We start from the raw sequence: 12255 nt of genomic DNA on the forward strand, positions 1-12255 counted from the left end.
TGTAGCTGATGAGTTGAAGGAAGCAGCAAGTGATACTTCATTTTAGATGAATTCTTATAAGAGCCATTTTATCTTTTCAATGATAAATAGATTGATCATTGTGCATAAATGTATATGTAAAATGTCTTTTTTCTTTATTTGTGCAATAACTGCAAAAATTTGCCTAATTGTCGTCTTGTATCCTTACATACTTAGCTAAAATGAGTTTTTACTTCTTGCATGTTTTCTAGCTTTCCTTTCCCTAACTCCCCAAAGTCCCTGCATTTTCCCCCTTTGCCTTCCTCCTCTCTCCGCCAATGACTAATGACCCATAAGCACATTCTTGTAAAAGTAGAATTTTTGCTTTACATTATAAATGTTATATATTTATTATAGAACATTAGGAAAATACAGGAAAGGTGAAAGAAAAATATCATTCAAAAGTGCCACCACAGATAAACAAAATGTTAATGTTTAGGTATATTTTCTTCCTGTTAATATTTTTATATGTAGTAAAATTTATAAATAGTAAGATTCAGTTCTGTTTCATATTTTGCATATTATTGTGTGTGATATAGTTACATACACCTTTTCATTATTGCAGACTTTCTCCTTGAGTTCCTTCCCATGGCTCTCTTACTCACATGGTTCAAAAGTACAATTTCACTCCTTCTGAGTCCCTCCCATTTTGCCCTGATTATCTTTTATTTTCCATTTTCTGCAGTAAGCGGCCCTTTCATCCCCATCTCTAGTACCTTCTTTTCTTGGAGCTTCTTATCTCCAATTCATCCTAATTCAGTTAGGTAGAAATGTAGTTTGGGTAATGTACTTGCTGTGTTCTGATGTTTACTCCCTTGGTATTACAGGTCATTAATTTTTACATGAATCTTCTGGTGGAAAGAAACAAAAAACAAGGGTATCCAGCACTTCATGCATTCAGTACTTTTTTCTATCCCAAATTAAAGTCTGGTGGTTACCAAGCAGTGAAAAGATGGACCAAAGGGGTCAATCTCTTTGAACAGGAACTTATTCTGGTGCCTATTCATCGGAAGGTACATTGGAGCCTGGTGGTAAGTTGAGAGGGGTAATGGTTGGAGTTTATATAATGGCTGTGTTCCCTTCCCTCCCCTTCCTTCCCCTTCCCTCCCCTCCTCTCTTCTTGTAAATGTTTATATATTGGGGTACCTGGATGGTTCAGTCGGTCAAGCGTTCCACTCTTGATTTGGGCTCAGGTCATGATTGAGCCCCATGTCAGGCTCTGTGCTGATAGTGCAGAGCTTGCTTGGCATTCTGTCTCTCCCTGTCTCTCTGCCCCCCCACTCCCACTCCCACTATCTCTCTTGAAAGAAACTTTAAAACAAAAAATAAATAAATAAATAATAAATGTTTATTTACTTATTTTTGAGAGAGAGAATCCCAAGAGGCTCCATGCTGTCAGCACAGAGCCTGATGTGGGGCTTGAACCCACAAATCATGAGATCTTGACCTGAGCTGAAACCGAGAGTCAGACGCTTAACTGATTGAGCCACCCAGGCACCTCTGTAATAGCTGTTTTCTTGGATAAGGAAGTCTACCCTTTTCTGTCCAGTTAAAGTCCAGTAGTACATATAAAGTGTACTCTGTAGAGTCCTTTTTTGTTCTTGAGTTGAACAGCTTAGAAAACTAGATGGCATACAGGAAGACAGGAAAGGGTTTTAGTAACACATATGTGCTCTTTATTTGATTTCCTTAGTTTTGTTTACAAGAAGGTACAGATTTATTATAGAAAAGTACAGATATAAAGCAAAAAGCAAAAAAAACAAAAAATCTCTTCATTTTGAGAAGACCACTAATGTTTTGGTAAATTTCTAGGCTTTTTTCCAGGAATTGAAATATATAACTTTATAGAAATGAAGCTCATATCATCTGTGATATTTTATAAAAAAATGTGTCTTAGACATCCATTTATGTTGATATGTGTATTGACTTTTTAAAAGAGGCTTTATTTTTAGAAATAAAATTCTCCTGTTGTGGTTAAGATGTTTCTGGATGTTGTAATTTTCCATTATAGGTGATAGACCTACGAAAAAGGTGTCTCAAATATCTGGATTCTATGGGACAAAAGGGCCACAGGATCTGTGAGATTCTCCTGTAAGTAAAGGCTAAAAAACTTCACTGTTGGGTCATTATGCTCTTGTTAGGTGGTCTATCTTCTATCCAACCCTAGGAGGCTCTGTTGGGTGATGGTCTAATGTTAAGTGAAGGCTATCTTCTCGGTTATTCAGGAATTGACTTGAATTCATCTTCTTGTCAAAAAAGAACCTAATATCTGATCTTAACTGAGAAGTTTTATTTAGTAGCATCATTAGAAACAAGTTTATCATGTGTTATAATATAAAATATATCTTATAGAATCCTGTGATTTGAATTAGGTTTCTTTGGGATTGATACATTCTTCTGAATGTTCTAAAGAACTGTTAGCTAGGGAGTCTTTTTTTTATTATTATTTTTTATTTTAGAGAGAGAGAGCACAAGTGAGGGAGAGGGGCAGGGGGAGAAAGAGAGAGAGTCTTAAGCAGGCTCCATGCTCAGCTTGGAGCCCAATGGGGACTCGGTCCCACGACCTTGGGACCATGACCTGAGCTGGAATCAAGAGTCGGACACTCAGCTGACTGAGCCACCCAGGCACCCCTAGCTAGAGACTCTTATTTCTCTGATTCTTTTTTTTTTTTTTTTAATTTTTTTTTTCAACGTTTATTTATTTTTGGGACAGAGAGAGACAGACCATGAATGGGGGAGGGGCAGAGAGAGAGGGAGACACAGAATCGGAAACAGGCTCCAGGCTCTGAGCCATCAGCCCAGAGCCCGACGCGGGGCTCGAACTCACGGACCGCGAGATCGTGACCTGGCTGAAGTCGGATGCTTAACCGACTGCGCCACCCAGGCGCCCCTGATTCTTAAACCCAGTCATGTCCCTGTGATTTCCATGATGGTTGGGTTCATCTCAGAACCAAGAGGTAACTTTTAAATTCAAGCATATGGATATGGTTTGTAGGCAACTATTTCAAACAGTAATTGCTAGAAACCTGCCTTTAAACCATAGCCACTTATTAGCTGTGTAACGTGCTGACATGATTTTCACAGTGAGGAAGTAGTTCAGTAAAAGCAGTCTATTTTGAACCCCTTTGGCTCACCAGACGCAAATGGGGGTTCTTGTTTGTAATTTTAGTAAAGATACTTGGATAATTTTCATAAGGATACTTAAGTAAGGAGCCTTTTAAATGATCAACAAAGAAATTTGTTATTAACAACAGTTCAATTCTCTCTTTTTCAATATTATTTTAGTGTAAAAATCCTTTATTTATAGGTATTTATCTTGAATAGAAAGTTTAAACAGAAGAGAAAAAAGATTTTAAAAAATCAGAAGATACACCAAATTGTTTATAAAGCAGTTATTTCCTCCTAGTCTGTTTTGTTTAGGATGTATATAAAATGTGCACACATACTTACATGTGCACATACGCATATGTAATATCACATACATAGAAATGTTCTCACTGAAATCAGACAGCAAAGTAAGCTGCTGTTACAGTTACAAAAAAGTTACAAAAAAAATCATACTTCTGTTACATTCACTCTTCTTCTTTTTCTGCGCCGCCCCCCCCCCCCCTCCTGTGGGTATCCGAGTTCCTCTCCCTTTCCTGATGCTCCTGGTTCAGCTTTTCTGAACTTTTTTTGCATTATTAGTTCCCCTGCCCAGAGAAAAATTTAATTCCTCCATGGCAAGACAAAATAGTGCTAAGGAATAAGACTTTTTGTTTTGTTGGGTTTAGAGGGCTACAAACCATTGAAATATGTAAGATTTTTGCCTTCCCAGAACCAATTTCTACAGCTTGGGGCTGGTAATGCTCCCACTGAGAGTGCATGCCCTAGCAAACCCATGCTGGTTTACTTTACATGCAGCTTAGGGTGAGAACCCAGATGCCTGGGTTGAATTTGATGACCCTTGGGAGATCTGGATAAAATTAAATCACTCTTTTTTTTTTTTTTTTTTGTAAATAGTTTTTTTTTTTTTTTATGTTTATTTTGAGAGAGAGAGTGCACACATGCACGCAAGAAGGGGAGGAGCAGAGAAGGAGAGACAGAATCTCAGGCTCTGCGCCATTAGCGCAGAGCCTGATGTGGGGCTTGAACCCCCGAACCACAAGGTCATGACCTGAGTTGAGATCAGGAATCAGATGCTTAACCAACTATGCCACCCAGGTGCCCCTTAAATCACTCTTAATACTTAAGTATATATCTCTTAGAAACAAGGAAGTTTCCTTACATAATCACAATGTCATTATCACACTTAAGAACATTAGCAATCAGTCATATGTAACATATGGTTCATGTTCTGGTTTCTTCAGGTATGTTTTATAGTTTTTTCTAAATCCAGGAAGCCAGTCAGGTTCACACATGGACTTAATGTCTTTTTCGTCTAATTTGAAATAGTCTTCCTTTTTTTGTTTCTCATGGCAATGACATTTTTTTTTTCGTTTTTTTCTTTTTGTTTTTCTTTTTGTTTTGAGTCTAGGCCCGTTGTTTTTAATCTATTTATTTATAATTGAAGTGTAGTTGACACATAATGGTACATTAGTTTTAGGTGTATAGCTTAGTGATTTGACATCTCTATAGCTATGCTGTGCTTACCACAAGTATATAGGTACCTTCTGGTTTATCTTTCTGTTTAACTTCCAGCATAGGTAACATACAGTGTTTTATTAGTTTCAGGTGTGCACTACAGCCAACCTAGTGATTCGACAATTATAGAACATTATTTGTGCACATCACGATACGTGTCCTCTTAATCCCCTTCACCCGCTTCACCCATCCCCCACCACATTTTATGTCTATTGTTAAGTGAGAAAAAGCGAGTTGTAAAATGAAGTCCTTTTAAAAATAGGATAAAGTGTATGTTTTTACATTGTGTGTTAGGGGTGGAGAGCTAGAAGAATACACAGCAAACTATTAATAGTAATTACTTCTGGAGTGGCTATTATAAGGTCTTTTGCATATGACATTTTACAGGTTTTAATTTTCTAAAGCATGTACAGTTTTTATAAGGAAAAACTTCAATTTAAAAACCGGAAGCAATCACATTTTTAAAAAAGCTAATGGAGATGGATTTGTGAATAGCATGTCTGTTAACATCGTTTGTAATGTCCTTTGTAATCAGAATGGTAAGTCTCCACAGGGATTCATCAATATATTCCTTCTTTGTTGTTTTTTTAGTCAGTATTTACAGGATGAAAGTAAGACCAAAAGAAATATTGATCTAAATCTTTTAGAGTGGACCCACTACAGCATGAAGCCACATGTAAGTAATGATCCGTCTGTATCTGAAGTGCTTTCTTGCATTTAGTGACAGAGGCCTGTTAGTAGACTTGGCTTCCTCCCTCCCCTCACTCACTCATACCCTTAGGCATGCATTCTCCTGAAGTGTACTCTTAAGAATTATTACCTACTTCTAAATCTTGAGAAAGGCAAGATTTAACTAAGATGCCTGCTTCTTAGCCTTATTTCTTGTTTAAGTTGTAAACGTTAACTGCATGCTAGTATGTTTCTCAGAAAAGCAAATAGGTTAAAGTCAGCCACTTTTCTTGTTTGGAGCTAATGAAGGTTTAAAGTTCTTGTTACTTCTCTGAGAATTTTGTTTATTTAGATCTTAAGGGTCCCGTGCCACAGGTTCTCAAAAGAGTCAAGTACGCTGTTTGTGAATATGCTTTGTATTATACTTGCCAGATTTGAATCTCATTCGGGGTTGGAGATTGCATACATTTTGAGTCCTAATGGCTTCTTTTAAAAGTAAGCCACATGAATTCAATTTTAGCCCTCACCTGTGTATAATGGCTCACCTGTCCCACAGGATTTTCCTTTCTAAGTTGAATGATTTAAAGGTTGAGCTTTGAAATTTCCTGAGGAGAGATATAAGGAGATATAAGGAGAGTCTGTTAGGACGAATGCCACGTTCTGGTGTGGGGAATGTGATAAAGAAAACAACTTCTCTTCCTTTGTGTATCGGTGTCCATAGTTCTCCACTCTGTGAGAGCTGCTGTGCTCAGGAGAAAAGCACGAGCTACCTACCATGTGCGTGGGTGTCACACATGTTCAAACAGTCTTCTTTTTTCACAATCCTCTGTATTTCTTTGAATAAAAGTTAGCTGTTGTCATCTAGAATGTTTTCCAGCAGGGGTTCAGACTCTCTCTTGTTATTGTCTTGTGCTCCGCTGAGCCGGCAGCCAAAGTGTGTAGGGTCTGGCCAAGATCAGGGTAGCAGAGGCCTGGGGAGTGTGTGAATTTACCTCACTTAGATCGGTTTATGACGCCTTTAGCACTGCTTGCAGGAAGCTGGGCTCTTGCTTAGGACAAAACTGAGCCATCGGAGCAAGATCTTGGTTAGTTAAAGCCTATCAAGAAGCTTTTTTCTTTCTCCTGCTTGTTGTGGGGGTTGAAAGTTTTCATCCTATTTTCTTGGCTAGAGAAGCTAAACCCTGCAGTCTTCAAGTAGGTTCGTTGTGTTGTATGTGTTTCTGATTGTGCCACATTTAGCCCTTTTCAGAAAAAAATTTTTTTAATGTTTATTTTTGAGAGAGGGAGAGACCAAGTGTGAGTGGCGGGGAGGACAGAGAGAGACACACACAGAATCCGAAGCAGACTCCAGGCCCCAAGCTGCCAGCACAGAGCCCGACACGGGGCTCAAACCCACAGACTGTGAGGTCACGACCTGAGCCAAAGTCGGAAGCTTAACCGACTGAGCTACCCAGGTGCTCCTCACATTTAGCCCTTTTCAAAAGTTATAAAGTGCTTCTGAAACCATTCTGACTAGAATTCCTGTTCCTAGTAGTAAACTTTCTTTCAGTTTGGTTTCTTGATAGGAGAGCTGAGAGAAGGAATTCTCACTTTGCTTTTTTTTTTCTTTCCAAAAAAATATTTTCTGTGTGGGTCACATACTTCATGTCATGGTTAGGGTTTTTATACAACATAAAGACTGTGTTTGTGTAGTACCTTTAACGTACACCTTTATAATATTGTTTATCCACGGGAATATTTGTAAGAAGTCAAAGGAGTTTGTGTGTGATGAAATTTTATCCCTTTTTCTCCCTTTTTTTTTTTTTTTTTTTTGTAATTTTAGGAGATTCCTCAACAGTTAAATGGGAGTGATTGTGGAATGTTTACTTGTAAATATGCAGATTATATCTCTAGGGACAAACCTATCACATTTACTCAGGTGAGTGAAGATCCCTCCTCACCTACTTACTTGTTTCTAAACCAGATAAACTTAGAGCATGTTACCAGTGCCTGGGTCACATTAAGGTCTTAATAATGGTGGCTGTGCCACTATTATTATTGCCGTAACCCTTGGCCATGGCCCTGCTCTTGCTGGTATCAGGGTTTGTCACTGCCACTGCTCTTATGTTTAGTCTTTGGTGACCAGTGAGACAATTTGCATATGTCTGGACTCTGGAGCTCTCTAATTCCTGAGTATTACTGATATTTCTAGCTAAAGGAGGAGGCATGTAAGATTTTTCCCTCTGGAAAATCAGGCCTCGTGAGAATTTAAGCCACAGGTGTAAGCTGTAACTACAAATACTGCTTTTTCCCTTCTGTGCTGGTTATTTGGGGTTCTCCATTTGGGTGGGGATTATTAGAGTGTGTTGGGAACTCTTGAGAATTAATCTGTAATAGTGGATTCTCAACCTTTGTGTAACTGAAGACAACCCCTGTAAGACACATTTTTCCTAAAGAGACCTCATTTTGATAAATGTTGTCTACCAAACTGTACTTATTGAATAGGACTAATAACCCTCTTTCACGTTTCTAGGGCTCCCATGCTGAATTAAGACAATTCTAGTCTAAAATAAAGGCGCTTATTAATTGGTTAGTTTGAGTAGTTTTACTAAGAATAAATGTGTAATTTTTTACTACAGGTTTCGAGCTATTTAAAATAACTTACGCATCCATGTGTTAAGATGTGTTAGGCCCCTCCAGGTAGGAAAGCCCTAGTTTATAATAAAGTGGTGTATTCATCTTATTATAATGAGACATCAGGAGTACCTCAAGGGTGTGAACTTCTGATTTCACTAAAAAGAGGACTAGTTGAATTACAGGTGATTTGGATTTGTCTTGCGTGCTGCTGCTTTTGAAAATTGGCTCCTGTAGTGATGATCTTAAAGCAGAATATTAAGGCATTCTGTTCTTTGATGCTTCTGAATACAAGGAGTTATTTGCTCTCTGAACCTGCTGACGTGAGGTCTGAAGGGCTGAAGTTGCCATTTGAACAGAATTGACAGTGTACAACATTTGGTAGAATAGAAAATTTTTAATGTTTTTTCCTTTATTTAAATAAAGTTCATGTTGTTTCTCAAAAAAGCAGAAGATACTCATTTTAGAATGTTCTGAAAATGTACGTAAGTAGAAAAGTTTGGTATTATGCCATCACTTGGGTGTTTCCATTTTGGCACATGTTTTTGTGTTATGAGGTAGTTGTTGGAGTCTATGTGTAATTCTGCATCCTGCTCAGATTTTCCTTAGCATGTACAGATGCTTATGATACATGCAATATAATAACATTATAGCCTCATTTTTTTTGGCTTTGTAAGTCTGAACCATGACATGAGAGAGTCAAGGCTATAGAAAGGACATGGGTTATTTACTTGGTTACACTTGCAGGTTGATGCTGTGCACGGTAATGTGTAACATACGTGTCGTTTGTGGGTCCTCTGCAGCACCAGATGCCTCTCTTCCGGAAGAAGATGGTGTGGGAAATCCTTCATCAGCAGTTGCTGTGAGAATGCCCCGCCCGGTCCCTCTAGCTGCTGGTGGTTCTTTCACGGAGGACGGATGTTTCCATATACCTCATGCATCGTGGGTTCAACAGTCCCCGCATCGCCCCTGCTGGCTCACAGGTACTGGGCTGTAGGACGCGCACGCAGGCCTCTCCCTGCACCCTGGGCCCGACTTGGTGCGTGGACCCTGTGTGTGAGCCTGTGCCTGCTCAGAGCCCTGGACTATTCAACCCACACAAGAACAAACGCTAATTAATACTTTTTTTTTTTAAGATTTTTTTTTTCCCTATGAATGTGGGAAATGCAGGATTTATTCTATGATTTGTTTTTTGTGTGTTTGTTCACGTGTGTTCATTCGCTCACTCATTTACAAACATAATGGCAGTGGCTGTTTGCTGCTGCTCCACAGTTAACTCTGAATTACCTGTTTGAACTATTTATTTTTGAAAGGAATGTTAATCAAGCTCCACTCCCAGCTGAAGATCAGGAGGGGAATCAGTGGGGGGAGGAAGGAAGTGTTAATTAACTTCCCGAAGGCTGGAGCAGAAACTGCCAACTAGAAGCTGGAGCTCTCGTTCTTGAGGCTTGGAAGTGCCGGGGAGGAGAAACCTTCTCCTGGGGTAGGGCTCTCACTGCCTTTCAGAGGACGTCTGACACTACGGCCTTGGCCTGGGGGCGTGGAAAAGTGGACCGGTGGCCTAGGAACTGTGGCGATCCAGGAGTCTTCAGAAGAGTGGTGGTCATCCTAAAGAGACTGCTCTTTCTGGGAATGAGCTGACTTGGCTACTCTTGAAACTGGATTTGAAGTAACTATAAACCCTAAAGCTTAATTTTCATCCCAGATCTGGTTGAGTATAAACCTCAGAATTGTAAGGGCTGGCCTGGGCTGTTTATTTCAAGAGATACTATTCAATGTAAAAGCTATTTTTCCTCAAAGTTTGTTTTTTTTTCTATATATATAAAGCCGAAATTAAGTTTTGTACTCATTAGGATTTACATCCCCCCCCATTCCACCCCCACGGAAATTTGGAAGAAAATTTAGTACTTGGCTGTGAGGCTGCCAGTTATACAATAATCTATTTTGCATATGAAAGTTTGTATTTAACTTTTTTGTTCCTTAAAAACTTTACAGTGGTTACGCATTTTTAATTTCAGAAAGTTTAGAGTTGGTCAGAACATATTTTGCAAGATCTAGTGCCTAGTGTTGCTTTTTCCGATGTAATAAAGGTTGTCTGGCAGAACCTGAAAAGGGTATGCTGAGATGATTTCTAACCCTTCCCTTACTTAAACCTCCCACACTTGCCCTGGTGCACAAAAGCAAGGGGGTGTAAAACCAGGAATATTGGCCACGTGTTCGCGAATCCGCGTGTCTGTCATCCGGAGGGCGCGGCCGCTGGTGGCGGAGGCAGGGTCCGGTTTCCCTTGAGGGGAAGTCTTGGTATGGGACCTGGGGCTGCACTGAACTTGATGTGCCTATTTGACAGGCACACCAGAGGCCGTGTGCTCGATGGTGATGAAAAGAGTGAGCTGCTCGTGCCTCAAGCTTAGGCTGTACAGAGCCCTTTCCTGAGGCTGCTGGAGCTGTACCGGTGAGTCTTGGGATCAGGCGGCTGACACAGCCAAAAAGCCGAGAGATTGACTGGGTCAGCCTTATACTAAAAACCTGGTGCCCGCTCGGCTGTCTTAGGTTTCACCTGAGAATTGAGCACTTTTGTTAAGATCCGTTCTGTGTTGGGTACATCCTGTGAGGAGTGGCGGTTTGTATTCTGTCCCGGTGAGTGACGCAGTCGTGTTACACGAGTATCCCAGGGGCTTCTTCAAGCAGCTTTCACTGAGCTTTCCACTGATGTGTACTCTTCAGGATGGCTCTTAATAATCTCCCAGGACATCATGAGATCAGTAAGAGCGGAGCGTTAAGCTAGAGAATAGCATTCTAGTTTACCCTGAGTTCCTGGATTTAATAGGAGATCCCACAGGCCGTGCTTCTCTAGGCACTGACCTGTCTCTCTTGGTGCAGAGAAACTTGTTGGTAATAGAATTTTTATATCTAGACAGCTTATGAGAAAAGCAGTCAGGTGATAAAATCAACAGCTGATCTTAGCGGTAGCAAATAACATAAAGCCAGAGAGATGTATATTTTTTTTAACTGCAGTAGTTTGGGGATCTGAAAAAAAGGTAGAGTGGACCACCGTTCGTTTTTGGTAGGCAGTCTCTCCTAAAGATTCATAAAGATGGGAAAAACACACACAAAAACCATTGGTAAGCGTCTTTCATGTTTGAGCTTATACCAGAGCTGGGATGTGGTGGGAGGGACACGGAGCTGGGGCATTTGGAAGATGTTCTGGAGACCCCCATAGTCTACCTCAGTTGCCTAAGACTGTCAGAACTTCTGATCCTTTCCTCTCCTGAAATCCTAAGCACAACTTGGGGAGTGCACGTCGAGTGGTGGATGTTTGCTGCACTGTAAGGAGTTGCTGGGTGCTGGGACCGTGGTGTGGGTGTAAGAGAATGTGTCCTTAGAGATCTATTGAACCTCAGATACAAATAAATAAGATCAATTTAAGTCTGTGATAACCTTAGTACTATAGTTAAGCTACATAGTTTAAATTGGCTTTTGTGAACTAATTGGAAACCTGATCTCTAGTTACTTTGAGGAAAAACTCTAAGCACCTAATATTCAAACACACTTTTGGTACTTGTTTGTAAGTCTGGGATCTAGCTGGCTATACTGCTTTGATAACTTCTTTTTCTTTTAATTCACCTAACATATACAAGGAAATGTTTGGGTGTATTGAAATAGGTATTGATTTTATCTATTTACCAATAGATGAACAAGTATTTTATCAAATCAGTAGGTGTTGATTTTAACTTATTTACCAATAAATTCATGTCTTTAATTCAGTGGCTTTCAATTTTTTTTAAGGCAAAAAATTTTTTGGCATTTTTTATTGTGACCAGTACACACACACACGCGTGTGTGTGTGTGTATTTATTTATTTATGTGATTATATATATATATATTTATGTGATTTTATATATATATATTTTATGTGATTATATGTGGACACAAAAGTTTCACAAAAACATTACCCTTACTAAACTCTTGAGTTTTATTTCAGTTTTTAAAAAAGTGTAGTTTGTGACCACCAAGCTAATTTCTCAACACCTGGTAGAAATCCAGTTTAAAAAACATGGCTCTAAATCACCTGACAGCAGGATGCAAATTATATTTAAAACTATAAAGCTTGAGACCACAAAAATATGATAAATTTGGAACTATTTTGAGATGAATCAATCTAAGTCTAGGAAAAATGGGCCAGAAGCTTTTAGATTCTCAATGTAAGTATGTAAATAGTCCTTTTTCTTCAGGTTTGTACGTTGGCATTTCCTAAAATATGTTAAATACAAGTCCTATTACTACTATGTAGGATGTAAAAGAAAAGGTTCTGTGGCCCAAAGAATGTGTGTG

At 39.3% G+C, this 12255-nt stretch overlaps 1 protein-coding gene across 5 annotated transcripts in view; it reads left to right on the plus strand.

The window, feature by feature from the left end:
- SENP2 (SUMO specific peptidase 2) overlaps positions 1-11683 on the plus strand; it is a 34152-nt gene extending 22469 nt beyond the window's left edge. For all 5 annotated transcript variants that reach the window (XM_040481005.1, XM_040481008.1, XM_040481007.1 and 2 more), the window contains exons 13-17: positions 846-1049; positions 2030-2109; positions 5233-5317; positions 7133-7228; positions 8727-11683. In XM_040481005.1, the coding sequence (XP_040336939.1) occupies positions 846-1049; positions 2030-2109; positions 5233-5317; positions 7133-7228; positions 8727-8789 (528 nt within the window). In that variant the 3' untranslated portion in view covers positions 8790-11683. The remainder of the gene's footprint in view (positions 1-845; positions 1050-2029; positions 2110-5232; positions 5318-7132; positions 7229-8726) is intronic.
- Positions 11684-12255: the final 572 nt, after the last annotated feature.

The sequence above is a fragment of the Herpailurus yagouaroundi genome, unplaced genomic scaffold (genome assembly GCF_014898765.1).
Source record: "Herpailurus yagouaroundi ecotype Mexico unplaced genomic scaffold, PumYag 159, whole genome shotgun sequence".
In the NCBI taxonomy this organism is placed as follows: Eukaryota; Metazoa; Chordata; class Mammalia; order Carnivora; family Felidae; genus Herpailurus; species Herpailurus yagouaroundi.